General features: G+C 44.3%; 1 protein-coding gene across 1 annotated transcript in view; it reads left to right on the top strand.

The window, feature by feature from the left end:
- Positions 1-27,398, top strand: part of LOC142591489 (sodium-coupled monocarboxylate transporter 1-like) — a 117,951-nt gene that overhangs the window by 48,573 nt on the left and 41,980 nt on the right. Inside the window, exons 5-10 of the mRNA XM_075703817.1 lie at positions 553-620; positions 2,211-2,368; positions 18,777-18,917; positions 19,008-19,137; positions 21,162-21,250; positions 24,789-24,898. Coding sequence (XP_075559932.1) covers positions 553-620; positions 2,211-2,368; positions 18,777-18,917; positions 19,008-19,137; positions 21,162-21,250; positions 24,789-24,898 — 696 coding nt within the window. The remainder of the gene's footprint in view (positions 1-552; positions 621-2,210; positions 2,369-18,776; positions 18,918-19,007; positions 19,138-21,161; positions 21,251-24,788; positions 24,899-27,398) is intronic.

Raw genomic sequence — 27,398 nt, 5'->3', positions numbered from 1 at the left:
TTATTATTATTATTATTATTATTATTATTATTATTATTATTATTATTATTATTATTATTATTATTATTATAGGGGAAGCAATTGAAATCTCACAATTACCACTGCAGAATTTACATGAACCTGACTCCATCAATGCGGTGTGCCGCAACATTGCTTGAACACTAATCGCCTCACCCTGGACAGTCACTGTGGGATGGGTTCTGCCACAGTTTTCTTAATGAATAAACATTAGATATGAAATGACAGTTTTCGTCAGTAATCTTTCAAAATATGTGGCCTTAGCACTCGCTGGAAATTATATCCTTTCTAATAAATGCGCAATTATTTTTATTATTTATTTTTATTTATTTTTATTTCGAGAATTGGTTCAATTAAGGACGTAGGAGAGCACGACCAGTCTCTTAACATGAATATAAATAAGGAAGCATCGTGGAGCTGTGGGACCTTGAGCTGAGGATATTGCTTTTTATGTTAAATAAAAAAATGGGCAGGCATCTTTGTCGTTACACACTCCGCTGTTGTTCATGGCGTTCAATTCTATGCCTCTTTCAGTGTTTCGAGTGCCACTGCTCTACACAAGCGTTGCCATTGGCTTGGCGGGCACAATTTATACGGCTCTGGTAATTAACTTCTTTTGAATTGTGCGAATGAGGACTGCTAGCAAAAAAAAAACAAAAATAAGCGCAGAGGTTTGCCTAGCTGCGCCAATACCTACATTAAAACAATTTGGCCTGCCTCATTGTCACATTATTTTAAAATTACTGTTTCACGTAGGACGCATAAGGCCTCGGCAATCGGCTGTCTGTTCCTAAGCGGTTTGTCACAAATTGCTAATAGAAAATTTGCAAAAACGTTTTATTTGTCCATGCTGACTTTGTGTTGGTCTTTTCTGTCTATTTACAAACTCCACTCTGTTGAGCACATTGCAATAACTGTAAAATATTTTCTTTATATTAACTTCACAGGTGTAAGTTTCTTCCCTACGGTCGCGGCCACTTTTTCAATCGACGAAGAGTGAATAATGACAACAATCATTAAGTTTTATCATTATAATGCGGATGCCTAATTTAGATAGTTGATAGCATCGCCACCTGATATTGGAAGGAAGAGGACAAATAGACGGAAAGACAGGGAAATCAGCCAGTTCTCTCACCGGCTCGCTACACTATGCTGGGTAAAGGGAGTCAGGGAAATGAAAGATAATAGAAAAGAGATGCTACAAAAAAATGTAAGGAAGGAAGGCTAAAAATAGAAGAAAAAAAAGAAAGGAGAATGCGGTACCGCTTAATGTCTGTCTCTAAGACGAGTCTTCCACTTTCAAACCCTTCTGTGCTCAATACAGTTTCGGCTAGTGTCCCAGGACCTCTTCCTCCTACAAAGCGCGTTTGTAAAGACTATGTCAAGGCCCATATCTAGCACTCTTGAAAGCGGGGACACTCACAGAGAAGCTGGGCAATTGTTTCCTCGCAGCTTCAGTTATCGCATGCAGGGCTGTTGGCAATATCGATCCGAAATAAGTAAGCATTCGTGAAGGCCACGCCAAGCCACAAGCGGCACAGAGGCGTCTCCTCAGCTCTAGGTAGTCCTGGCGTTAGGCGGAGCCGTTGATTGGGATCAAAGCTGTGGAGACGAATGTTGGTAACTTCCGTCGACTTCCACTGTGCAAGTGCACGTTCACGTGCGAGCGAACGAAGCCCTGTAGCTGCGCCTGTTCTCGATATTTTACATTTTGTTGCCGTTCGAATGCGCAGCTGGTAATGCACAGCTTGCATGGATTGCTAGATCAGCGTAGCATCTCAGCCACAGTACTGAAAAGTAGCGATTCGCACGAAGTCGGTTGGCGTATACACTGCGATTAACGTCGTAGGCAACATCGGGGCTACACGAGCGACGTCGTAGGGGAAGGCTCCTCACTAATATTGATCACTTGAGGCTCTTGAAAGCGCGCCAAAACCGCGGTACATGAGCGCTTTGGCATTTCGCCCCCCGTCGAAATGCTGCCGCGGCTAGCGGAAATCGAATCCGCGACCTCGTGATCTGCACTGAATGCAGCAAATGTGGGGCGAAATTGACGTACAGCTTTAGCGTTAAGGTTAAGCGGTAATTCACACGGCTTTTTAAAAGGCGTCCACATTTCTGCCGTGTATATTGCATTCTTTGTACGTCGCTTATTGCATTTCATGCAGACGTTCTTTTTTTACGCGCTACAGGGTGGCCTCCGTGGCGTTGTCTGGGCCGACTGCGTTCAAGCAGCGGTTATGTTTGCCTCACCCCTAATCATCATAGGGAAGGTCATCTACGATTCTGGTGATGCCAGCCCACCTCTGAGGTCCCTGAGTGATTTGAACACTACAGAGTACATACTCAGGTGAGACGAATGGCTATAGCAATAGCTATACAAATTTCGTTCCTTATAGGCGACATAGGTGGAAGTGCCGAGGGCCATCTTTTGCTGCACAGTTCGAGAAAGGGCAGTGTATCGTCATTGCTTTAACGGTTAACACAAAATAGAGCTATGAGAATCAACATTCTTGAACGCGGCAAGATACGATTAGGAATGCTTGTGCGGATCGAAGCGCTGCCCGTAGCATTCGCGCTTTATCTAGCAGTTCAAAATGACAATGTGAAGTTCCATGCCGATACGCCTGTGTCTCGAGTGTCTTTGTTCTCCCTTTTCTCGTGGTTTCTATTCATGTGATCTTTTATATCTCACTAACAATTTCAACAAGCTCAACCCGAAGTACGACCTCCTAGACCGTCATCACTCTCGATACCGGCGTTCCCGCTGCTCGGGTACGTTAAAGGGGCTCTGAAACACTCTTCTAATCATAGAAAGACATCACTAATAAATTACGCAGCCTCACAACTCTCCCGGCGGAAAAGCGAAGTTATCGGTCCGATGACCGGCTATCTCTCTGTCCATTAGTTTTCACTAGCGCGCTGGAAGCTGCACAGGGGACATGGCAAGGGGGCGCAAGGCTGTAATGCACCGTTAGCCCTGCCCGAAGATCGAACCTCTCGGCGGCGAGAGGGCGCACTGCGGCACACCCGTGGCTGCAGTGGCATCTACGCTACGCTTTTCTTCTCGAAGGCCACGCACAGAAGACATAGCAACGCGCAACTGTCATGTGTAGACCGACAGTACAAAAACGAAGCGGTTATCCAGTCTTTCTGAGATCACAGAAATATATATGTATATATATATATATATATATATATATATATATATATATATATATATATATATATATATATATATATATATATATATATATTCCAGTTAAGCTGTGATGGTATTATTAATCATCTTGTTGGGGTCACGAAATGAGCCAACAGCTGTTGTGGGCCCAGCAGCTGTTTCCAATGACGCTGCATGACGACTCTGTGGAAGCGAAAGCAACCGAGTTTTGAGTGCTTTTAGATTAGATTGTAAATTAGCAGCTGCGCGCAGGCAATGCACTTGCATAAGTCTCTCGGCAAATAAGCGCCTTTATGTGAGCACCAGTCGAGTACAAATATCTTTTTGTGGCGTCAAATTATGCTAGTAGAATTTGCAGTTTTTTGAGTGGCTGTACACGGAAATGCGACGTTGGTGAAGAGCGCATTATCCGCGCAACTGAGTGCCAATAATTGCCACGACCGCCATCGGTATTTCTTACTCTGAGAGCGTGCCCCAGCTGCATGGTGTTTTCCTTTTCGTTTTGCACATTAGCTCACACGGGATAACACGTTATGGAAATGTGGACTGTACCCACCCCTAGAACTTCTTATGATAAACAATCTTTTTCCTATAAGCTACCTTCCCTTCTGAACCTATTAAACCATGGAGATTTTGATCCTTCGTGTAATCAAAATTCTCTCATTAAGCGTTTCGCCCAGTCCATTTATTTTCAGGAATAGCAGATCCTTTCGAATTTTTTTCCCTCTACTTGTCAATCGCTGTTTTTCATGTTCATGCCATTTCAAGCCTATGCAATTGGGTTGTATTGTTCTTGCGCTTTGTTACAAAACTTTTTTTGTTGCTCGATGTTATGTAATATTCGTTGATTTATTTGAACTCTTTGTGCATGACTGACCGTCATCCTGCTGTTTTGCCAACTGTAAAGGGGTCGGGACCTCGTCAAGCTGCTCAAGCTTTTAGTCCCGTACTCCTCCTATTCCAAGGGAAATAAAGCTGATTGATTGATTGATTGATTGATTGATTGATTGATTGATTGATTGATTGATTGATTGATTGATTGATTGATTGATTGATTGATTGATTGATTGATTGATTGATTGATCAATCAATCGATCCATGTGGAACACCCGAAGTTTTCAAGGCAACCGGCTGCACCACCTAGACTCTTCTCTCCACCTTCACGTCCCCTCTGCACACTGCCGACACGGGGCTACCCTGCTTTGTAGAATATGGCTAGAAGTGGATTTTACGAAGTCTTTGCATTCTGAATCGAATGAACCGAAGACACCTCCTGTGATGACTGTGGTAGCGAGGAGACTTCAACACTTTCTCTGTGGCTCTCCTCGCTACAATATACACAGACGATCGCTTGCAATCCTATTAGCCCGCTTTGATCCAAGGCCTTTAAGGTGGGATGGTGCCCAAAATCTGTCCAAAACACCGTGTCTAAAAATTAGGACCAATAAATGCTTGATCTTACGGAAAACATGTCCAGAAAGTGGCGCGCTTGTAGTTTCACCACAAGCGATTCAAAAATCGCGCATCTGTTGCACACCCGCTCGTGAAAGTGGGCGTGGCTTCTAAAGAGGTTGTTTACGTTGCAATTTTCACTATAAATGAAGCAGTGCAACACCAATGCAGAAAAAAAAACGAAGGAAGGCCATGGCAAGTGCCATAAAAGGTTTCGTAAATAAATCTTATGAATATGATGCTGCAGAGTACGCTCCAAGTGCATACTAGGATGGCCAAACAGCTAAAACTTAAAACAATATTTCTGAAAATGCCGTTTCGTATCACTTCAGGGAAATTTTCTCTGAAATTTCAATCAATAATTGCTAAGTGGTCATTACAGAGACTCAAGTAAAAACAAAAATTTTCTTTGAATAGATTTCTTTGTTTACAACCTTCTTCATCCAAAAATCGCCCAGTTAGAATGCGAACTGTAAGAAAATTATTTCAGGACTGCAATAATGAAACATATTAGTTTTATTTCAGTAAGATCGCAGTGTTCTAGGAAAGATGTCAGAGCACTTTCGTCGCTGTAGAAGGAATTATTAATTTTTTAAATGTTCCTTTACCAATGTAAATGTTATAAACAGGGATAAGGTGCCTCAGAAAGGCTGGCCAACGTTTCGATCGAAGGATCGATCTTCGTCAAACATTGCCTCGTCATCCGGGGCATGTTAGTTTTAAAGGTTTAGTACTGTGACGTCACGTACGGTTATCTGTGGCGACTGGCAGTACAGCGAGAGACTTGAACGAGAATGAGCGGTGTCGCCTGGCGTCTGACAGCGTGGTTCCAGAGATGAGGTGACAAGAGCGGCAGAGTGGGAACGCGGGCAGAAAAGAAAAGAAAGACAAAAAAGAGAAAGAAAAGAAGACACCAAGAGGGGAAGAAAAAGAACAAGAAAAGAAAAAGAAGGGCGTGGGAGGGTGTTGGGGAGGCGAGAGGTTAGGGAGCATTCAGGGGTGTCGTTGGCGGCATGTTTTTCTGGCTTTAGAAGAGTCGGTCAGGAGGTCAGTGCGCGAGTAACAAAAAAGACCCAAAACGGACATCGGTTGAAAGAATGACTCTAATGGCGTAGCAGCAATGCGTCGAGTAATTTTTTAAGGAGTTAAGATGACGGCAAGGAATCTGGGGTACAATGCATGGGGTACCTGCAAGACAGCGGCATGGTCTTTCAAGGGACGTTAGCGCCAGTAGCTCAACGTAGGTGTGGTTGCAGCGGTATACAGAAATGACGACACCCTTTGTGGCTGAGGCGCCGAAGTAGGTATCGTGGCGTCTGGGACTTGGGAATGGGTTCGTGAAGGTGTTTCAAAGAAATAGTTAATAAAAAACAGAACAGAAAAGGGGGCTACCGAAACCGGAATAACAAATAGGAGGGTGGCGTGAGCAGAAGCTGCCGGGGGCAGGTGTACTTGGGAAAAAGGGGTCGTACAGTTGATATAAACGTAAAAATTTGAAAGAGTATGTTAAATTGAGCAGCGAACAAGAAAAAATTTTTCGAAATGGAGGAATAGGTGAGGTTAAGAATGAAGGTTAGCTGGTGGCATAACTTCAGATTTAAGTGACCATTTTTAAAGATTCTAAGTTGCTACGTGCCGAATCAATTCCCGTCGGGTGTAGGCAATTAAACTAATGTATTAGGTACGCTTCCGTATATTTCCTTTCGCGAGGTGAACGCAAATTTGTTTGTGGTATATAAAGCCTTGCCTTGTCGAATGTATTACCATGCTCATTGAAGTGGCTGGCTAGTGCTTTAGATAAATTGTGTTTTGTATCCGCGCGGTGGCTGTTGAGTCTTGTATTAACTTGTTGTCCAGTCTCACCTATGTATTTCTTGCTACAAGCGGCACATTCCAGACAGTAGACCACGTTGCTTGATGTGCAGGTGAAACTGGAAGTTACCTTGTGTGAGTAATTCGACGCTGTACTTTTTACTGTACTAGTAGATTGAATCTGTTGGTATGTAGAGCACCTGGGGTGGCCACAGGCACCGGTTCCTAACTTCGTCTTTGTCCTTAGTTTGGCATGCACAAGAATAACTTTAAAATTAGTGTTGAGTCTGTAGGCTACCCTAGGCGGGTAGGGAAAAATCTTATTAAGCTTCTTGTTCCTGGTGAGAATTGGGTAGTATTTACTGAGGATGTTGTTCACGTTTGGGAGGGCGTTTGAGAATTTAGTATTAAGAAGAGGCGTTGTTTTTCTTTTGATTCTCGGGCGGGGATTGAGGACCTCGGGTTGATCAAGTTTGGTTGCAGCGGTGTAAGCTTTTGGAAGGTCACTGTTTGGTTGGTTCCTGTTTGATAGGGTTTCTTTAAGGTGATCGAGTCTACCTATGTAGTCTTGGTTTTCAACGCACATGAGACGTAGTCGTGTGGCTTGGCGTTTAAGGATGTCTTGTTTACAATGTCTGGGATGGTGACTTGTATATTCTAGGTACTGTTGTTCATCGAAAGGTTTCCTATACAGCGTTGTCTTTATTTACAATTTATTTACAAATACTGCTATCCCAAGAATTGGGACATTGCAGGAGTGGTACAGAAGATTATACATAAACAATATTAGGAAAGTGCATGATTACAAATGTGAGTGTAATGCTTTACAGAGGAAGCAGTACGGTGTCATGAAAAAGATACATGATTTGGCAATTCTCGCACAAAATTATCAACAGACATTTCACGTAACGTGCCATCTAAATCGTTCCACAATTCAACTGTGAAAGGAAAAAATGAAAATTTGTAGCTATCTAAAAGCGGCATAAACGGCACGATGTTAAGCGGGTTGGAACAGCGCGTGACACGTGCTGAAGAACTGGCGAAAGAGAAGGGGGAGTCAACATAAATACGCTTGTTGACAATCTTGTGAAGTAGGATAATGCGATCACATGTTCCTCTGTATTCAAGTGTGTCAAGTGATAACGTGCGGGCGTGAACTGTGGGAGAGAAGTGACGGTCGTAACGCTTATATATAAATCTTATTGCTTTTTTCGGCCATTTTCAAGTTTAATAATATCTTTGGCGGAGTGAGGCGACCAGACCGCCGATGCATATTCAAGTACAGGCCTTACTAAAGATTTGTACGCCGTCAGCTTACAGTTTTTGGTTGCATCTTTTAATGTACGTTTTAAGAACCCGAGTTTCCTGAGTGCCTTGGAGCAAGTTAAATCTATATGCCTAGACCAATTCAAGTTTGAACAGAATGTTACACCTAGGTACTTAAACTCGTTCATGCGCGTTAGTTGATGTGTGTTGTTAGTGTACGAAAAACGAAAAGGATTTTTCTTGTTAGTGAATGACATCGATACAGTTTTGCTAAAATTTAACCTCATCTGCCATGTGTTGCTCCAATCACAGAAAGAAGAAAACACATTGTTTAGAATAAGCTGGTCGTATGCATTATTTATATTTGAATACAGAACGCAGTCGTCTGCATATAAACGGATTTTAACTGACGTGTTATTAGTTATCTGGACGACGTCATTAATGTAAATGAGAAATAAAAGTGGTCCTAGAACTGATCCCTGCGGGACGCCAGATGTTATATGGACAGATGTTGATTGAGAGTGATTAAACGTGACGAACTGTGATCTTAATCGCAAGTAGTCCTTAATCCAGCCTATTAGTCGGACGCCGTGAGTTCCCTTGAAGAAGGCACCAAGTTTGGTAATGAGCTTACTATGACAAACCAAATCGAATGCTTTTGAATAGTCGATAAAAATGGCGTCCATCTGACCGCGATGATTTAGGAATGATGCAATATCGTGCGTGAATTCAATTAACTGCGTGAGAGTAGAAAACCCAGTCCGAAACCCATGCTGATTATTAGACAGAAGATTATTGTTAGACAAGTACAAGACAATATGTTTATAAATAATGTGTTCCAATACCTTGGAGCAAGTGCATATTAACCAAATTGGTCTATAATTGGAGAGGCTTTGTTTGTTACCAGACTTAAATACTGGTACTATATTAGCTATTTTCCAGGCTTGTGGAAGGTTTCAGTTTGGAGGGATTTTTGGAAAATAACAGTCAAGTACCGGGTGCACCACTCAGAATACTTTTTTAGGAACATGTTAGGTATATTATCAGCTCCAGCACTTTTAGTCGTGTCAATTTGCAACAAAAGATTCAGAACTCCATTATAACCTATATCCAACTTCGGGAAGGCTGGCAATTCAGTAACTAAACTAAACATTGGTCTAGTGTCGTTGTCGCTGTCAAATACCGATTTAAAATATTTATTAAAAGCTTCAGAGATAACAGAAGGGTTAGAACATGGTTTACCATTAACAACAAAGGATGAAGAACAGCGACCAGACGGAGTAAATGTTTTCCAGAATTTGTGTGGGTTGGTTTCCATGAATGTTGTTAGTGTGTTCTCATAATAAAATTTCCTAGCGTCATGGATTTTGGTTCGTAGAGCCGTTTTCAAGGAAACTAGAAGCGCACCATCACCTATATGCTGTGGCTTACATCGCTTGCGAAGTCTCTTTATGCGACGGATAAGTTGGATAATTTCCCTGCTGTACCAGATATGTTTGGGATTTCTTTTAACACACTTCTTGGGCACAAAGTTACACAGACAGTCATGCACAACTTTATAAAATCGCTCAACCAACATGTCAATATTACAGTGTTCACTACTAAATAAAAAATCATCAAAATGTGACGCCAGAGCACCAAGTATCATGACATCATCAGCACGAGTGAAGTCAGTAATCATCCTGTATTCTGGTCTTTTGCGTTCAGGTGCAATATTCAATTTAAGAACGACTACTTTGTGATCAGACAGACCATCACCGACTTCACATTCGAAACCACATTTAACCAACTGCTCATTCAAAAGCACAAGATCCAGCAAAGAGTCACCACGCGTAGGAGACTGGACAACTTGTGAGAAATCGAAAGAAACTACTATGTCAATAAGCATGTCACACTGTACCTTGTCGCGACCAGTCGATACGAGTGAAGCCCAATCTATGCATGGCAAATTGAATTCCCCACACAAGACCATTTTGTAGTTATCTAATCTATGTGCTCCGATATAATCATTCAGAGCCGGAAAGACATTGTAATCGGAATTTGGAGGACGATATATTACACCTATTACTAACGTTGACAAGGAAATATTAACTTTGCACCAAACTGACTCAGCTTCTGGAAGCTCGGGTAGCAAAGAAAAGTCGATGCCATCCTTAATGAATAAGGCCACATCGCCACCACGACCGGACGATCTATCTTTTCTCAAGACGCAATAACCAGGTGGTACAAATTCTTCATCTAAGATTGAGTTATTGAGCCAAGTTTCGGTCACACAAATCATAGAAGGGTGGTAAGTTTCTATAAGCCAGTTAAAATTAACAATTTTGTTGAGTAAACTGCGAGAATTCACATTTAAAAGCGTGAGGCAAGGTATTTTACTTCGAGCATTTTCGTTCAGTAATCTGGTCTCGCACTGGTCACGTCATTCACGGTGGAGCGATTCACCATCATGGTTGTTCGCAAGCCTCATACGCGTGTTAGACTGCGAGTCCCACGTATAAGCGGCACGATCGATAAAAAGTTTATCGCGGACCAGCTTAATCTTTGCCCCGTTGCGCTTTTCTTCTTGCGCTGATCGCCAAAGCAATGTCCTTTTTTGCGCCGTTTCCCGAGAGTAGTCGTCAGAGACACTGTAATTGGTCCCTTTCAGTTTGCTGCATTGTTTGAATATGGCTGCTTTTTCATTATAGTCATATAACTTCATAATAACTGGTCTGTGCCCCTCTTTTTTTCTGTGACCAATCCTGTGAATGCGCTCCACCGATGAAATAGTGACGCCAAGAGTATCAGAAAAAATTCCCTTCAACACTTTTTCTTCAATATCCTGTCTTGTCTCGCTAATGCTCTCCGGAACACCGAAAACAATCAGATTATTTCTTTGCGCTCTGTCTTCCAATTTAATCAGTCTTTGTTGGTGTTGGTCGACTGTGCGATGAAGATGTTGAACAGTACTTTCAAGGGTAGTCAATTTACCGCTCAGCTCGGAGAAAGATTCTAGTTTTAGTTCAATGCCAGCTAATCTAGCTTCCATCTGTGTCTGCTTGTCCAGGATTTCCTGCAATAACGCCTGTGTTGTTGGACCCGGATTGGTTTCAACGTCCCCGGATAGCATAAGTAAAAGTAGTGCCCCATTGTCAATTTATATAGTTGTGGCTGCAAAGAAAACACTATAATCCCCTAAAGGTCTAACACTCAAGGCTGTACCTGCTCTAGGAACACTCCCACCACGCTATCGTGCAAACTGGCAAACAACATTGAACAATGCCTCACTTTCACTTTTGAATATTCTCAAGGAACACTGCGAAGAACAAATGGAAAGTTTTAGCCACAGACTTCCGAACGTAGCTATGACACCGGATGAGAAGAATGATTTAGAGCATTATGACGAAAAACAGTCTAGAACACTGGTTCAAAACAAAGGGAGAAAGCACACTTTAACCAAAAACAACCTTCTAGGCAAACACCTACCTCGCGCCAACAAGAGAGACCTCGAGTCCAGAAATACCAGACGTGACGGAATCTTCCACAAAATTAAACCAGTACAATGTTGCAGACATTTCAAAAATATTAACTAAAAATGAAATAGGCATACTCAGCAAGTGCCTAAACTTTTGTCCCACGAACAACACAATAAATGAACTCGAGCTTCACAAGGACCTTTCAGAATTTTCCCAACGAATGCGTATCAGACATCTTTTTTCGCAGACAACACACCAGACACCAGGACGACACCATTTAGAGCCCAATCCACTTGGACTCCCGAACCAGAACAAGCCATAGAATATACCTTAAAACTGTCAGTAGAGAAATTATAAGCCAATCCAAAACATCTAAGTGACCTAAAAACATAACTGCGTCCAAAAGTCGTATCATTTCAAATCTTAGTTGCCGGAATGACATTGTTATTAAGGAAGCAGATAAGGGTGGAAGTATAGTTATTTGGTCAGTATAAAAATACAAGCACGAGGCTTACTGACAACTAAACAACCCAGAACATTAGCGTAAGCTAGATAACGATCCGAGATTGTCCTACACACTGACAATTACCAACAGGCTGAAATCACTTTGGCTGATGAAGTGATAACACCGTCAGAATACAAATTCCTTCAACCAAGCAACAAAACTGTGGGGCGCTTCTACCTCCATCCAAAAATTCGTAAAATTCCAACCACTGAACAACACACCGCTAATATACCAGGTCGCCCAATAGTATGAAACAACACCCCGACAGAGAGCATCGCCACATTGCTTAACCACTTTCTTGGTGACTTGCCGAAAGCACTTCCGTCATTCGCACAAGATACCCCCACTTGCTGAGAGTTGTGGAGGGCATTAATACTGAAGGCGCACTACCCCACAACATAATTGTCGCGACACTAGACATCACGGCCCAGTACACCAACATTCCAATCCCCGATGGTTTATCTTCGATAAAACAAACACTGTGTAATCACAATGCGCAACAATCTATTGAAGTCTACTTGTCTCTCCTTGAATTAGCTCTAACACATAAATACTTCGAATTTAAGGAGAGTTACTACCTACAAATACATGGGACAAGCATCGGTACGCCTTTTGCACAAACCTACGCGAATATATGTATGGGGATTCCAGAAACAGTTTTCCTGTTGCGCTGCATTGACAAGCCCCACACATATCAACGATACATAGACGACATATGCATAATATGGGGACATAGTCAAGGCTCTACATAAGTATTTAGCATTTCTAAATTCTTTTCACCCAACAATAAAATTCACATCAGAATCTTCAACTGAGCGCATAAACTTTCTGGACACAACAATATACATTGACAATGGGGCGCTAAAGACAATGCTGTATAGGAAACCGTTCGACAAACAACAGTACCTTGAATATACGAGCCATCATGCCAGACATTGCAAACAAGGCATCTTTAAAGGCGAAGCCACACGACTACGTCGCATTTGCGTTGAAAACCAAGATTACATAGATATACTCGATCACCTTAATGAAACCCTATCAAACAGGAGCCACCCAAACAGGGACCTTCAAATAGCCTACACCACTGCAACCAAGCTTGATCGAGCCGAGGTCCTCAAGCCCCACCCGAGGATCACAAGAACAAGAACGCCTGTTCTTAATACTAAATTCTCAAACGGACTCCCAAACGTGAACAACATCCTCAGTAAATAATCACCAGCAACTAGAAAATTAATAAGCTTTTCCCGACCCGCCCAGAGAAGCCTACAGACGCAACACTAATTTAAAGATATTCTTGTGCATGCCACACTAAGGACAAAGACGAAGTTGGAAACGGATGCCTGTGGACGCCCCAGTTGCTCTACATGCAAGCATATTCAGTCTACTACTACAATAAAAAGTACAGCGTCGAATTACTCACACAAGGTAAATTCCAGTTTCACCTGCACATCAAGCAACGTAGTCTACTGTCTAGAATGTGCCGCTTGTAGCAAGGCATACATAGGGGGGGGGGGGGGGGGTGAGACTGGACCACGAATTCATACAAGACCTAACAGTTGCCGCCCGGATACAGAACGCCATTTACCTAAAGCAGTAACCAGCCACTTCAATGAAAATTGTCATATGTTGGACAAAGCAAGGCTCTATATACTACAAACAAATTACCGCTCACCTCGCACTGAATCATAGCTCATACACAAGTTTAATTACTTACACTCGACGGGAATTAATTTGGAACGTGGCAACTTAGAATCTTTATAGGCGGTAACTTAAATCTGAAATTGTCATATCATCAACCAAGGCACAAAACAATTATGCCACCAGCTAACCTTAATTCTTAACCTTACTTGTTCCTCCATTTCGAAAATTTTTTTCCTGCCTACTACTCAATTTAATATACTCTTACATGTTTTTACGTTTATCTCAACTGTACGGCCATTTTTTCCCAAGTACACCTGCCTCCGTCCGCTTCTGCGCACGTCACCTTCCTATTGTTATTCTGGTTTCGGTTCCCCCTTTTTTTGCCTGTTTTTTATTCTATATTTTTTTAAACACATTCACCAACGCATTACAAAGTCGCAGACGCTACGATACCGTTTTCCATGCCTCAGCCACATAGGGTGTCACCATTTTTGTAAACCGCCGTAACGACACCTACGTTGAGCTACTGGCGCTAACGTCCCTTGAAAGACCATGCCGCTGCCTTCCAATTACCCCATACATTGCACCCCAGACTCCTTGTCGCCATCTTAAGTCCTTCAAAATTACTCGACGCATTGCTGCTACGCTACTAAAGTCATTCTTTCAACAGATGTCTTTTGGAGTCCTTTTTTTTTTTTGTTACTCGCGCACTGAACGCCTGACCGGCTCTTCTAAAGCCACAAGAACATGTGGACAACGACACCCCTGAATGCTTCCTGACCTCTCGCTTCCCCAAGACCCTCCCCCGGCCTTCTTTTTCTTTTCTTGTTCTTTTTCTTCCCCTCTTGGTGTCTTCTTTCCTTTCTCTTTTTTGTCTTTCTTTTATTTTCTCACCGCGTTCCCACTCTGCCGCTCTTGTCCCCTCATCTTAGGAATCACGCTCACAACGTCAGGCGACAGCGCTCCTTCCCTTTGAAGTCTCTCCATTTACAACCACCCGCCACCGATGAAAATCGCACGTGACGTCACTCTACTAACCCTTCAAAACTAACACGCCGAGGATGACGAGGCCGCCTTTGACGAAGACAGGTCCTCCTATCGAAACGTTGGCCCACCTTTCTGAGGCACCTTATCCCTGTTTATAACCTTTATACTTTTTTTGTTCTCCAAAGTAACGCATGTATTACATTTATGTTTTTTATAAATTCCTATTTACTCAACATTTTTGCTTGAGTTTTCATATGGGAGAAGAAGAAACACAATTAGATAGCTGTGAGAATTTCGAATTGTTCCTAGCAAGTGGAAGTCCAGATATTCACGACAAACAATAAAGTCGTCTGTCCGGGTACCACCCCCCTTAATAGCAGAGGGCGGCCAGGGCTCTGTTGCTATTTTTAAGGACGACAAACTTGGACAAGTGGATGTAGCCCGAACTGATGTTTATAGTGCTACAAGCGCTACTGTGCTGTGCAGTGATGGTATATATGTGCTCCTTTTCTTTCTCTCTCTCTCTCTCTAGTTTCCTATCACTTTACCTCCCCCTCTTCTCTCCCCCAGCGTAGGATAGCAAACCGGATCTTCCCCGCTGGCTAACCTTCCTGCCTTTCCCTTTTCCTCTGTCTCAGTCTTCGCACATTATGGTAGAAGTGCGTTCTGGCCAAAAGTTTTTTTTACTTTTCTTTTGGCCTCACTGTTATTACTTTTCAAGCGGACTGAACAAATGAGCACTTGTGCGACATCCCACCATTTAAAACCAAATTACGAAGGAGAGAGAGAGATACATTTGTTATGGTAGAAAAGCTGAGAGGGTTGCCTGAATCAAAGTTCTGACGTGCTACTCAGCATTGGGAGAGGGAAACGGGAGAAAAGAAAGAGAGAGGAAGAGAGTTGTTCAGTGTGTAGACGGTGGTGGGTAAACTTGAACAGCAAAGACTCTTCAAATATAGACCGAGGGCCTTGATACAACTATACAAAGTCGCGCCGACAAGAATCCTGCCAAGGTCCCGATATAGCCTTTTCAGACGAAGGTTAAAGGTAAACCTCCACAAATGTTGCGCCAATAAATGTGTTTTCACTGCCTATTGCGGCGAGTGCACAAGACGTGTTCTGTTGCCTCGGGCACCTCGCAGTAAAGCTTGTGTAGGAATACTTAAGCTGAAGTATGCTGTTCTCATGATCACTTCGGAATTTCACGTGAATAACTGTGAGCGCATGAGATTATACTTTCCAGCACATAAGTCTCGTATATTTATCGCCTGTTCATCGGTTCTATTTCTAGACCTTGGGTTTATTAGCGTATTGTAAGTGAATGCAAGACTGCAATTTTATTTTAAAGCCATGGCGCACGTAATGGACGAGGCATCACCTCGCTGAGGTTTCGATGCACACTAGTTGCAGCCTTGAGTCACGTACTGCAAGAACAGTTATCCTGAAAAAGTTTGTTTCGCTTCCTCCGCTTCTCGTACGGCATCTGCAAGGCTTGGCAGTCAGTGCGGCTTTTCCCAAGTGTTCCAACTCTCACCCTTCCCGCTTGTCTCATAGCTTCCGAACAAGTTCAGATTTTCGGCCTTCAATTTTGCCGTATTCGGTAGTTATTCACAGCGGATAATATTATTCCACGTCTTGGTCAATTTATAGTTCTCCACATAATTTCATCTCTCCGTTATAAATTTTGCCTACCTCCTCAAATTTTTCCTTTCACCCGTGACAACCATTAGGAGTTGGCATACCATGCGTGCTGTCACGCTACGTTAGATAGTTTACTTGAAAATCAACTTGGTGAGAATGAAGCGCAACTGCAACGAAATCAGAACACGAGAAATTGCCCAAATGGCAGGCTTTAGGTTGGGCATAATTTTCCTAGCGCTAAAAAATGGTTATCGCAATAAATGTCGCCGGCATGACACGCTAACATCATGCTTGCCACTTCGGCTGCAATGTCTTCAGGCAGCTGCAAATACACTTGTCCCACTGGCCGGCCACTGCTGCTCGATTATGTTCCCAATAATTGCTCCCGCTACGGTCAGCGATTTCAGACTTGTAGAGAGTGATAACCACTTCCTGGGGTTCACAATAGTTTAGGTGATGGAGTAGGATTTTAGAAGTCAACTTAGGCTTAGGAGTGAGGATGAATGGCGAATATCTCAGCAACACTTGGTTTGCGGAAGACATTGTCCTGTTTAGCAACACCGGCGACGAATTACCACACATGATTGAGGGCCTTAACAGGGAAAGTGTAAAATTGGGGTTGAAGATTAATATGCGGAAGACAAGGATAGTGCTCAATGGCTTGGCAATGGAACAAGGCTTCAGGATCGCCACTCAGCCTGTAGAGTCTGTAAAGGAGTACGTTTATCTAGGTCAATTACTGACAGGGGACTCTGATCACGGGAAGGAAATTACTGAAGAATAAAAATGGGTTGAAGTGCATGCGACAGCCATTTACAAATGCTCGCAGGGATCTTATCACTGCCGTTGAAAATAAAAGTACAATCATTGCATTCCACCGGTGCTAGCATATGGGGCAGAAACTTGGAGGTTGACAAAGAAGCTCGAGAATAAGTTAAGGGCCGCGCAAAGAGCGACGGAATGAAGAATGCTAGGCGCAGCGTTAAGAGACAGGAAGACAGCGGTGTGGATGAGAGAGCAAACGGGAATAGCCGATGTGCTAATTGACATTTAGAGAAAAAAAATGGGGCTGGGCAGACCATGTAATGCGTAGGATAGATAACCGGTGGAGCATTAGAGTTACATAATGGGTGCCAAGAGAAAAGAAGTGCTGTCGAAGACGGCAGAAAGACAGATGGGGTGATGAAATTAGGAAATTTGCAGGCGCAAGTTGTACTGCAGGCACAAGTTAGGACTGCCGAGGAGCAACGTGAATACGAGGAGTGGCAAAGGGAAAAAGAAATGGCAATACGACCAGCGGGGGCGTACTGTCAAAATTACCATTACTCCCATAACTACCATTACTCTAAATTACCACTGCTATAAAGCAATAAAGCATTGCATATAACCTCTCAGCAGTTGTAGTGGGTGTCTTCAAGAGCTTCGCTGGACAAGCAATTTCACAAAGCAGGGATGACGAGTCAGTTTCTTTTTTGCAAGACACATGCACTTAGTGACTCGTAATAGGCATATTTAAAGCGGGCGCTGAACCTACACTATCGATAGTGATCAGTATGTTTGCTTGTGAAATCACCCTGACTAAAAAAATTGCAACAAATCAAAACGAAAAACTATGATTGAAGATGTGTACGTGTGTCTGGCAGTGTGCTTCTGACCGCATATTGCTTACAGCTCCCGTTGGGAATCGTTCAAGCTAACGTGCATTGTTCGCCGCTTTCCAAATGCCTGAACACTTGCAGGAAGAAGAAAAAAAGACTAGGAGTGAGTACTGTTGCGTACTCCAGGGTAGCGTATCGTACTGCTCCCTAGTTGTAGCGACGCCTGCCTATTGAAGCTCGACCAACGTTACTTATTAGGTAGCGTGGCGTTGTCGGCGGGCTGCAGGCATCCGGTAGACCATGGCGACCAAGCAAGGGCGAGACGATTTCTAGTGTAAAACTTGCATGGTTTATTCAAAAGATGGTGAAAGAAAATGAGAAGAGCATGAAGTGATCAAAAGTACAATTCGGTACCCCTTAAATAGGCTCTCTACAATCGTGGGAGGGCTCTTGCTTCCATCGACGTCATGTGACCGGCACTGAAAGCCTGCTGAAAGGAGGAGGCCGTCCCGCCTCATGGAATTGTAGACGCTTGTCCGTCTCCCTTGCGCGTTGCGGCTTCGTGGAAGTTCTCCTTCTGGCCGTTCGAGGAACGGGTCCCTCTAAAGTCGCACACACACACACACACAAGATAGGCCTGTACACTGCGGGGCTTCCGCGAGACCGGCGGACACTCGAAATGATCATGGCAAATTAGGAAGTCACGCTTCATTTCGACGAGGCCTGGTGGAAGAAGGTCGGGTGAGAGTAAGTTATTTCTGCACGAGGTGCGGAACGCCAACCACAGCAGGCGAAGTCACGCCTCATTTCGACGAGACAGGGTGAGAGATAGTCGGTTGAAATTCCTGTCTGCAGACGCCAACCCTAACAGTACGCGTAGTGCTTCATAAGCCAACCTCCTCTGAAGGTGCTCCCTCCTCCTTTCCTGCTGGCTGTTAAGCGCATTGCACAACCGATATTTTACCTACACTCGATAATTTAACCCGCGTGGGCGACTGCGAGAGCGCTGGCGCCAAGCGCACTTCGAGGCGGGGCGTTTGGCAGAATGTTTGCGCCTTATGTTAAATGATGCCGCGTGCTTATTGTCGAATTCCTGACATCCCCTTGGATTCTCCGCCCTCCCCCCCCCCTCCAACTTTCATAGTTTTGGTTAGACATAAAGGTTGTCACGTGACGCTCCCTCTCACATTTTCTTTCCTCCATGCATCTACATATAGAACAAATCTGGACCTGACAACCGACGAGAACGTCTGGAGCAGCCTTGTCGGAGGACTTCCCTACGCCTTAGTTCGCACGGGATTCGACCAGATGGCGTTCCAGCGGTTCATGGCGGCGAGAACTTTGAAGGATGCGAAAAGGCATGTGGCTCGTTCGCTTACGATGGCCTCGTACCACAGGACATGTCCGGGTGGTCATTCTTGGTACGCATGCTTTCTCTCCCGCTCCAGGATTGTCGTGGCCAGCGCAGTTCTCGTCATCATTTTCTTCATTATCGTTGAAGTCGCCGCGTTATCATTGATATACTGGTACAGGGACTGCGATCCGCTCCTATCTGGTGCTATTAGCAGCCCCGATCAGGTGAGTCACACTATTTCCTCACTCGTACTGTCTAACTTGCGACGCGAGCGTTACTTGAAGCATCAGAACGTAAATACAGTCGTAAGCGTAAATCGATATTTTAAGCAAGCACACTGAACTTGATTGCTCGGTATAGCAATCACTGAATGTCTATTTAACAGATAAAGAGTTTTCATAACTGTAAACCTATATAAGGTGTCCTAACTATCATGCACCAAGATATTTAAATATTCAAATGCCACGTAGTTGGACACAAACATGATACTGTTGTTTGTCGCCGCTTGGAGATGCTCCGATTTCTCTTCCATTCCGCCTAATTACATAATTAGTCTTAATTATTGAATCAACTTCTCAAATATTATAATTAGATGAAAAGTGTCAATGAGCAAATTTAAAGCAAAATAAAGAACTCCGATACAGCTTCCTGTTGCTCAATACGAGCTACATAAAAGTGGTTTTCCGAGCGTGAAAAAAGCCCGCAAATCTTGCAAAGTGCCTGAATCGGCCATTTGCGCAGCGATTATCGATGGCTGTATTGGTGGCGTGTCCGACACATGGCGCATCCATCGGGCGCGTCTGGCGTGTCATTGGCTTGTCGATAAGTAGCGCGAGAAAAATACGACACAAAGTATAAGATCATTTGTACGCAAAACTGTTTATATTCGCGGGAAACAATAGAGAGTTTTAGAATAGGAGCCCCAAACGTTTTCGATCCTCAAAGAAATAACGTCGAAGCCACTGCGCATGCGCGAGATGCGAACTGAGTTTGGGTTTTGTGTCGGGGACGTTATTTCACTGATATAGCGGGAGCCCCAAAAGTTGCCCCAAAAGATTTGCGTAATTAAACATGGCGACACCCATCGAAGCGACGGCTCTAACCTAGCACCAAACTGGGCTCGATTCGTGGTAACGCGTGAAGTTCGCAAGCTAGGACAAGTGACTGCGGTTATCGTTTTCTCTCAGCTAGCGTGTGTTGTGAAGATTGATTCATTAGACGCCTCCGATTCCGAATTGGATTGTAGATTTTATAGCCTTTAGGCCTAACACGGCTTAGCTTGGCTGGTGAAGGCACGTAAAGGTGGTTACTCAAAACTAAGCGCAACTAATTGTTTGCTGCTTACAGAATAACCTCTAAATTGTAATTAAAGGCGAGAACACGAATGTCAAAATTACTATTCGCATCATAAAATGGTATATTTTATTTAATTATTTCTGATAGCTTTCCTTTGACGCTGTAGTGGCGCTGTCAGCGCAAGACATTATCCGTAAACGCAAAGCCCTATTCTAAATCTCTTCACTCCTGCGCGCCCCCACGCTAACACCCGCAAAGCTCTTTGGGGCCTCAAACTATTGGGGCCCCTATTGAAGAACTCTCTAATAAAGAAAATTAGCCGTTGTTTGTTCACTTTCTTTTTCCGATGCTCGCCTCAGCTAACGTCCGGCATCAATAATAGCGTGACGTATTTCCTGTTGCCAGTTATCGCCGAGTGTCCGCTCTTGTTGAATTACTTTCTCTATGGGCAAACTGCATTCCAGCGTAGCGCGGACGCTCGCCACCCGCGGCGCTCTTTCCTTACGCCTGCGCAATGTGAACGCGCAGGCGTCTCGCGCAGCCAGCGTCACCCGCGGCTTTCGGCGCGATGTGGCGTGGCCGGCGTGGGAGTAGAACATGTATTATCTCCCGTTGAAGCAGCTGGAACAGACTGCTTCACGTTCTAGCTTTGCTGGCCGGCAGCATGGTGGCCTACAGTTAGGGAGCACGTACTAAAGTGCTTTAGTACTAAAGACACGCACACATACACACACGAAAAAAGCACACAAATGATGCATTTAGTATGCACCAAAAAGTAGTGCTCTGCCTTATTACAACGCACTGTAACACAATTCATACTGAAGCCTTCGAGCAATGTCAAACAGGCACAAAAAAGAAAGTAAGGAAAACGCTTCGTCAGCTTCCTTCTGAACTGACGGACTGCAGTCGAGTGCAATGCCCGCCTTATCCGTGGCGTTCTCTTTTCTTGCAGATCGTTCCGTACTTTCTACGAGAAAGCCTATCTGGCGTTACTATGCTGCGTGGCCTCTTTCTTGCCGGACTGTTGGGTGCTTCTACAAGGTTAAATATTGAAAATTATCAAGTTTCATGTTCCTTCTTTTTCTTGCTGAAATCAGCATCAAAGAGTGCATTTCAGCGTGAAGTTGAGACAGGAAGGCAGTGCTTCGCACAAACAGTGAAGCATTGCCAGTTCGTTATAACTAAGTGATAGAACATTATGCGATGTGAAAAGCGTAGATTTTGGGGCGGGAAACTGCGCTAAACATTCGCTCATTAACTAAGCATTTGCAGTGTCGCGCATTCAGAGATACGCATGGACAGACTTCGCTCAAAGACGGCAAGTACGCAAGGCCACCAAGCGGGCCTTGTCCCAAACGTTGTCCCAAACTACGTTGCCCCAAACTACGTTGTCCTAAAGCGATGCTTCGGTGCATCCACTCCCTTTACAATAGGTGTACCGAAAATCCGCACGTGTATAGCGTGACCTCGAAAACCAGGCGCGCGGGAACATGGCGCATTGATCAAGGCACCAGTCTTCTCCATTTCACGAGTCGTTTGCAGCACTTGCGGCTCTACGAGGCTCGCACATGTAATATCCTTACTCAGGGGAATATAGTTCCTGGCTTAACTGTCTGGTTATTGGCGGGATCAAAGGTATTTATTTTTGCTCAGTGCATGATACGCCACGGCGAGGCGTGACATGTTAGTACGTTTGCGCATGCATGTCGTATGCCGCGAATTCCCGCGGCGGTCTCAAGGTCTGGTGTTGTTAAACGCGACGCAAGAAACGTTTGAGTTGTGAAAAGCCTTTAATCGGCATGAGGATCAAAGAAAAAAAAATACACCTGTCAACAATGAACGCACACTGCAAACCTAACAGAAAGACTTGATAAACGACAAACTACACCCAGCGCGCGACTCAATTCAACGTATTCCCTGTCGTCCTCACATACGTTGTGTTGGAAAGATCAAAACATTTACGTTGAGTCCGCCGTTGCTGCCGCGTAGCCTTCTCGTCACTGTCGTCGCAACGAGAATTCGCTGGGCCCGCCGATGCGTCGTGGATTTAGCGTCGCTATCCACCGCCGTCCAGTCCACGGTCGAACTGGTCAGGACGGTATCGGGCGAACGAGGCGCCCGGATCGCCCGGCCGACGCCGCCCGCCTGCGGGTCGTAGCCGCAGGGACTCACGGAAACGGCGCCGTCAGCTGAGCTGCTCGGCGGGGCGCCTGCTCAGCTCACGGGTCGCAGCCGCGTCAGCTGAATCGCAGTCTCCACTCCAAAGCCGCATTTTCCACGAGCTATCCGTACCGTGCGGCCTCCAGCTCCTTCTCCTGCCCGTCGTCCCAGAGCGTAGCTGGACTGCTCTCTGCTGCCCTTTCGTTTGTTCGTTCGTTTGTTTATTTGTTTTTCTGTTTGTTTGTTTGTTTGTTTGTATCCGAGAGTGACCTTTCGCAGTGCTGGCCGCGTAGCTCCTTGTGCATTTTGTCGCTTCTTCTTTCATATATTCAGTCTTTTTTTCCTTCCGACACCTCCTCATTTTATCACATCTTCTTTCTATACGTCTTCCTCTGGCACCTGGTGCTTTCTATCTGTTCTATTTTTTACCTTCTTTATTCTCTTCTTTGCCATATTTCATTATTAACTCATGACATGCGGTGAGCAGGCGACGTCGCGCGGATAAGCGCATCCCAAAAGCATCTGTCGTGCAACTTCCACAGTGCTGCAAACGACTTGTGAAGAAGTATAGACTCGGATCGCGTCAGCGTGCTAGCACTCGCACCCGAAGCAGGTCACGTGATAGGGCAGGGCACGCGAGCGCCACAGACGCGGTCGCATCGTGGACAGCAACAAAGCATGCATAAAAAATAAAAATAACGAACTTGACCAAGAAGAAGTAAGAACGCAGTCGGATAAGTGAACCAGGCTTGCGTCCGGTTTGCACCCCTAGCCTGGAGGTAAAGGAAAAGTGAACAGACGGACAGAGCCTCTGAGTCTTGCGATGACAACAGATTCACAAGAGGATGCAGACCGCCACTATGGCGACTCAATCAGGGTCCTACATTTTAAAAGCTGCAGAGCCTGTGAATTCCCTTTTGCACCAGTGACGGAAGTGGCCACAGTCCAGAAAGTTTAGAAAAAGATCCCTTGGCGTGAATGGTGCGTAAATAAATGGAAAGTCTTGTCACACAAATACAGTTAAAATGTTGAGCAAGCATTAGTCGGTGCATGTAGGAGCGGAATAGATGTGAGATTGCTCCCATAACTTCACATATGATAGAATCCTCCAAAAGGGCTGTGTACAATTTTTACAAAAAGTATTGGATCTCCCCTAAGAGGCAGTCTCTAACGAACTACTTTCCAAGAACAAAACTTTCTCGACGTCTTTTCTTCAATACATAAATTCTCGCATCACGCAGTGACGTCTTCTGCCGTCACACCATTCTCGAATAAAGCACCTACCAAAGCACATACCGAGAGACATACAATAGGTACAGCGATCTGCTTTAGTATGTTTCAAAGAAGAGGTCTCGGAAGTACTGGCCATATTGCACTACGAGCAAACGCGCCATTTGTCTTGATGAAACACGCCAAACTCGCATAGAAGCCGTATTTTGAGGGAATGTGCCTTCAGGAATGCATTCCTGCGCTTCACGTCAAGTTCGTCCCTAAGTTGGCTTATATGAAAATGAGACAAAAAGACTGAAGTGGTCGCATGGATGCGTTGAACATAAATCAACGAGTTCTTTTTTTTTTCTAGAGAGAGGCAACCCTGTACGTTGACGTCGTTCGTGAACTGCCGTTTCTTTATGCATATGGTCGTCACTTAAGAGTGGTGTACGTACTAACTTTCTGGCAACGAGTGCAATGCGTGTGATGCTTTATCGATGGAGGCATCGACCTTCTGTCATCCGGCACCGCAGCCGATCGCACGCACGCTTCTCTCATGCCGAAGCCGCTCGTTAAAACGTTTGCTGCTCGCGACACTGTCCAATTTGTCGCGATCGTCACTCGTGGCAGCTAAAGCTTTGAGACGCTATGTTAGACTGCACTGCATTCGGGATTGCCCGCCCTCCCACCCAATTTTTTATCACTGTGTGTGAGGTCAGCCTACAATACTGCCGCTTGGAGATAATCGATAGATGTAATCACCTTATTCAAGAACAATGCCCCCGTGAGGCGCCCGCACACATCGCTAGAACTACGAGCAGCACCCGATATGCATCTGAGATTAATATCGAACTGTCCATTTGGTGTATCATGCACCAACCTTTGTAGTTCCCTTGCGATGTCCTAATGGATGTTATAACTTTTGGGTGTTTATATTTTCCGTAGTTAACTTTCTCAGCCGATGTTCACCTACTGTGCATTTTCTTGTTCTTCCGGCTGGAATATTTTTCTCGGTGTTGCAGTGTTGCATGATATGTGCATTGTTTTTCAAATCCCCCCGTTCCCAGTGTAATATCTCTTAGGGCTGATTAGGGTACCGAAATGAATAAACAAATAAATAAATATATAAATATGAAATTTTCTAATTTCATCTCCCGTTTTTCTAAACGGGTGTTGCTTTTTCTCCCGTGACCTTCTTTATTTCCAGTACAGTGTCGTCTATCGTCAACTCTCATGCGGCCGTCTTCTACATCGATATTTTCACGCCTTTCGTCACCATGAACGAACGAAGAGCAGCCTTCGTGATGCGGCTTTTAGGTACCGTGCGTTCCCATTACTCGTTTCATAAGTGCTATTAACGGCAGATACACGTCGCAATTAAGCCCGATGCAAAACATACGTGAGTCAGAGCTCTACGTTTAACTTATCGAGTCTGTATAATGCAAGGTCGTATATAATGTGCTGCATGTCAGGGTTGTCAGCACTGTATCTAATTTTGAGTTTTGCCGCCATCGGCGTGAGAAAGTATGAATTGTACACAACATCAAATCAGGCTCATATATTCTCGCTAAATGCGAAATTATTATACGCTGCTGACCAAATCCTGAGGCCTTAAATGATGGCGACATCAGGGCAGTTTTAAGTGGCAGAGTACACAGTTAGGCTTTGTGTGGTCCGATGCCAATATTAAGTGACAGATTTCTTTCCTCCCAAAAGGCCTGCGCGACCACAGAGTGACGGTCAACTTCTGCGGCTACGTCATCCTCGATACGGCGTCCTAACTGCCAATATTTAACACAGCTATGCTTTTATGTATGAGGAGTGTCAGTGAATGTGAGACGAGCAAACATCCAAACACTACAAAAAAACAAAAAAAAACTCGCTAAAGGCCGCTGTTTTGAAAGCATTGGCCAATATCAATACACGCCGTCTGGCCCATGTTGCAGTTGCTATCGAAGCTGAATTCACACAACACTGAGGCTGATGAGCGATTTACCAGTACTGGCAGAAAGCGATAAAATAAGGAATAATAAAATTTTGGAAAGACAATATTTGCACTTGTCTAAAGCATTGTTGCTTTTTCTCAAGTTGCCAATACTGTCGTCAAATACGTTGTGCTCCATTTACACATAGGTGGGTGTCTCATAAACACATGCAAGGTCCTTATTAGTCGACGTTGTCACCCTGAAACAAAATTATATGCGCGAATAACTGCAGTTACCCCAATGATATTTGAACAAGACACTGTGTAAATCACATGTCACATGTTAACAGCAATAAACGTTTTCGACTTATTTCCCGTAGTGAAAAATATCAACCGTGGTTATTCTCCGGACTGTCGCGAGTCCGCTCTGGGTGAAAAAATTGCAAGAAATAAAAAAAAAGCTTCTAAGTGCTGTGGATGCGCGCAAGGAGCTTTTATAATTGCGGTAATCGTTGTTTTCGATGCTTCACGTGGGAGGGGTGGGGGTAGAGAAAACGTTTGCTGTTTGCGAACTGCGGCTTAGAATACTGGGACAAAATTTGGTATAAATCGAAGGCACGCTTGGAGGGACATGCTCGAACTAAATAAATGTTGTGCATTCGTCGAAGTCGCCTTGAGATATTTCAAAATGTCATCGTAAACGTGAACACGTTTCCTCGAGCAATCAATTAAAAGGTGCGACTTGTTTCCCGAAACGAGCGGTTGAGCATCCATGCCTCAAACTTGGCGCACTCGTACGGCAGACCAGGTGTGCCAAGAAAAAAGCCTTTAAGGTTATCGCTTAAGTTCTCAGCCATAATTTTGACAACAATATTTGTAAATGGCCACGCGTTCCACGTTACCGGCGCCACAGCTGTCGCTCGGTCTCACACGGTGGTCGGCGGCGGCTGCACAAGGGCTGCGGAAAATTTCCGCAGGCACCGAGAACGTTTCTCAGCCATGAAAAAAAAAAATTGGACAAACATTCTTCTAGAACGTAATCCGCTTCGTTAAAACCGAGATTCGCTTGCGGCCGTGTATTTGTTGGAGTGAAGATATTCGGGTAGCGTTCGTTTCTTCATCGCGCGATTCCGTATAGAGAACAGAGCACTCAATCACAAAAAACGTATTACGCCAGAATTGTGCTTCGAAGTAAAATTTTAGCCAATCGTGTTGCTGGACCATTCGTTAGCGAAGGCGGGCGGCCCCAATGGCAAATATCGCCAAAAAGTGTGTTGCGAACGAGGCTACAGAGCCATTGACCAACAAATATGCAGCGGCAGTATTGGGCGCGTGACAGTAGTTGCGTCTCACTGCAATAACGCTCACGTTCGGCGACGATGGTGCCAGGAACTCAGTTAAACGAGAGTACGCGCATTTGGTGCGAAAGCGTATGCAACATCCAAAGAAAAAAAAAAGCTACACGCTTCATATTACTCAGGCCGCGCGGAGAGCTTTCTTTCTCTTGACCTCTACTTTGTCTGGAGTTCGAATTTCCGTGCTGCATATTTGAACGTGTTTTGTTTTCTTGTTCGCGATGATCCCGGCTTTACGTGATTAGGCGCTTTGGTCTTGGTTCGACTATTTTGAGCATGATCCAAGGCTCTTCGTGGATGTTACAAGTGATAGTGTCGAAACCTTTTTTTGTTCGCGAGAGCTGTTTGCCATTGGCCAAACGCCGTCGCTAAACATACTTTTGCTATCATCATTGACCGACATCTGTTATTACGGAACGCTTTAGCGCACACTTTCAATGTAGGTATGAAGTCTAATCTTCCATTCCGTATGACATATATATACATTTTAGCTTCGTTTCTTTAGCAGATTGTACTTGTGTTTTTAGCGACGTTTTAT

The sequence above is a fragment of the Dermacentor variabilis genome, chromosome 8, assembly GCF_050947875.1.
Source record: "Dermacentor variabilis isolate Ectoservices chromosome 8, ASM5094787v1, whole genome shotgun sequence".
Taxonomy (NCBI): Eukaryota; Metazoa; Arthropoda; class Arachnida; order Ixodida; family Ixodidae; genus Dermacentor; species Dermacentor variabilis.
Note: the sequence above shows the minus strand (reverse complement) of the source record. Positions and strands in the feature narration are given on the sequence as shown.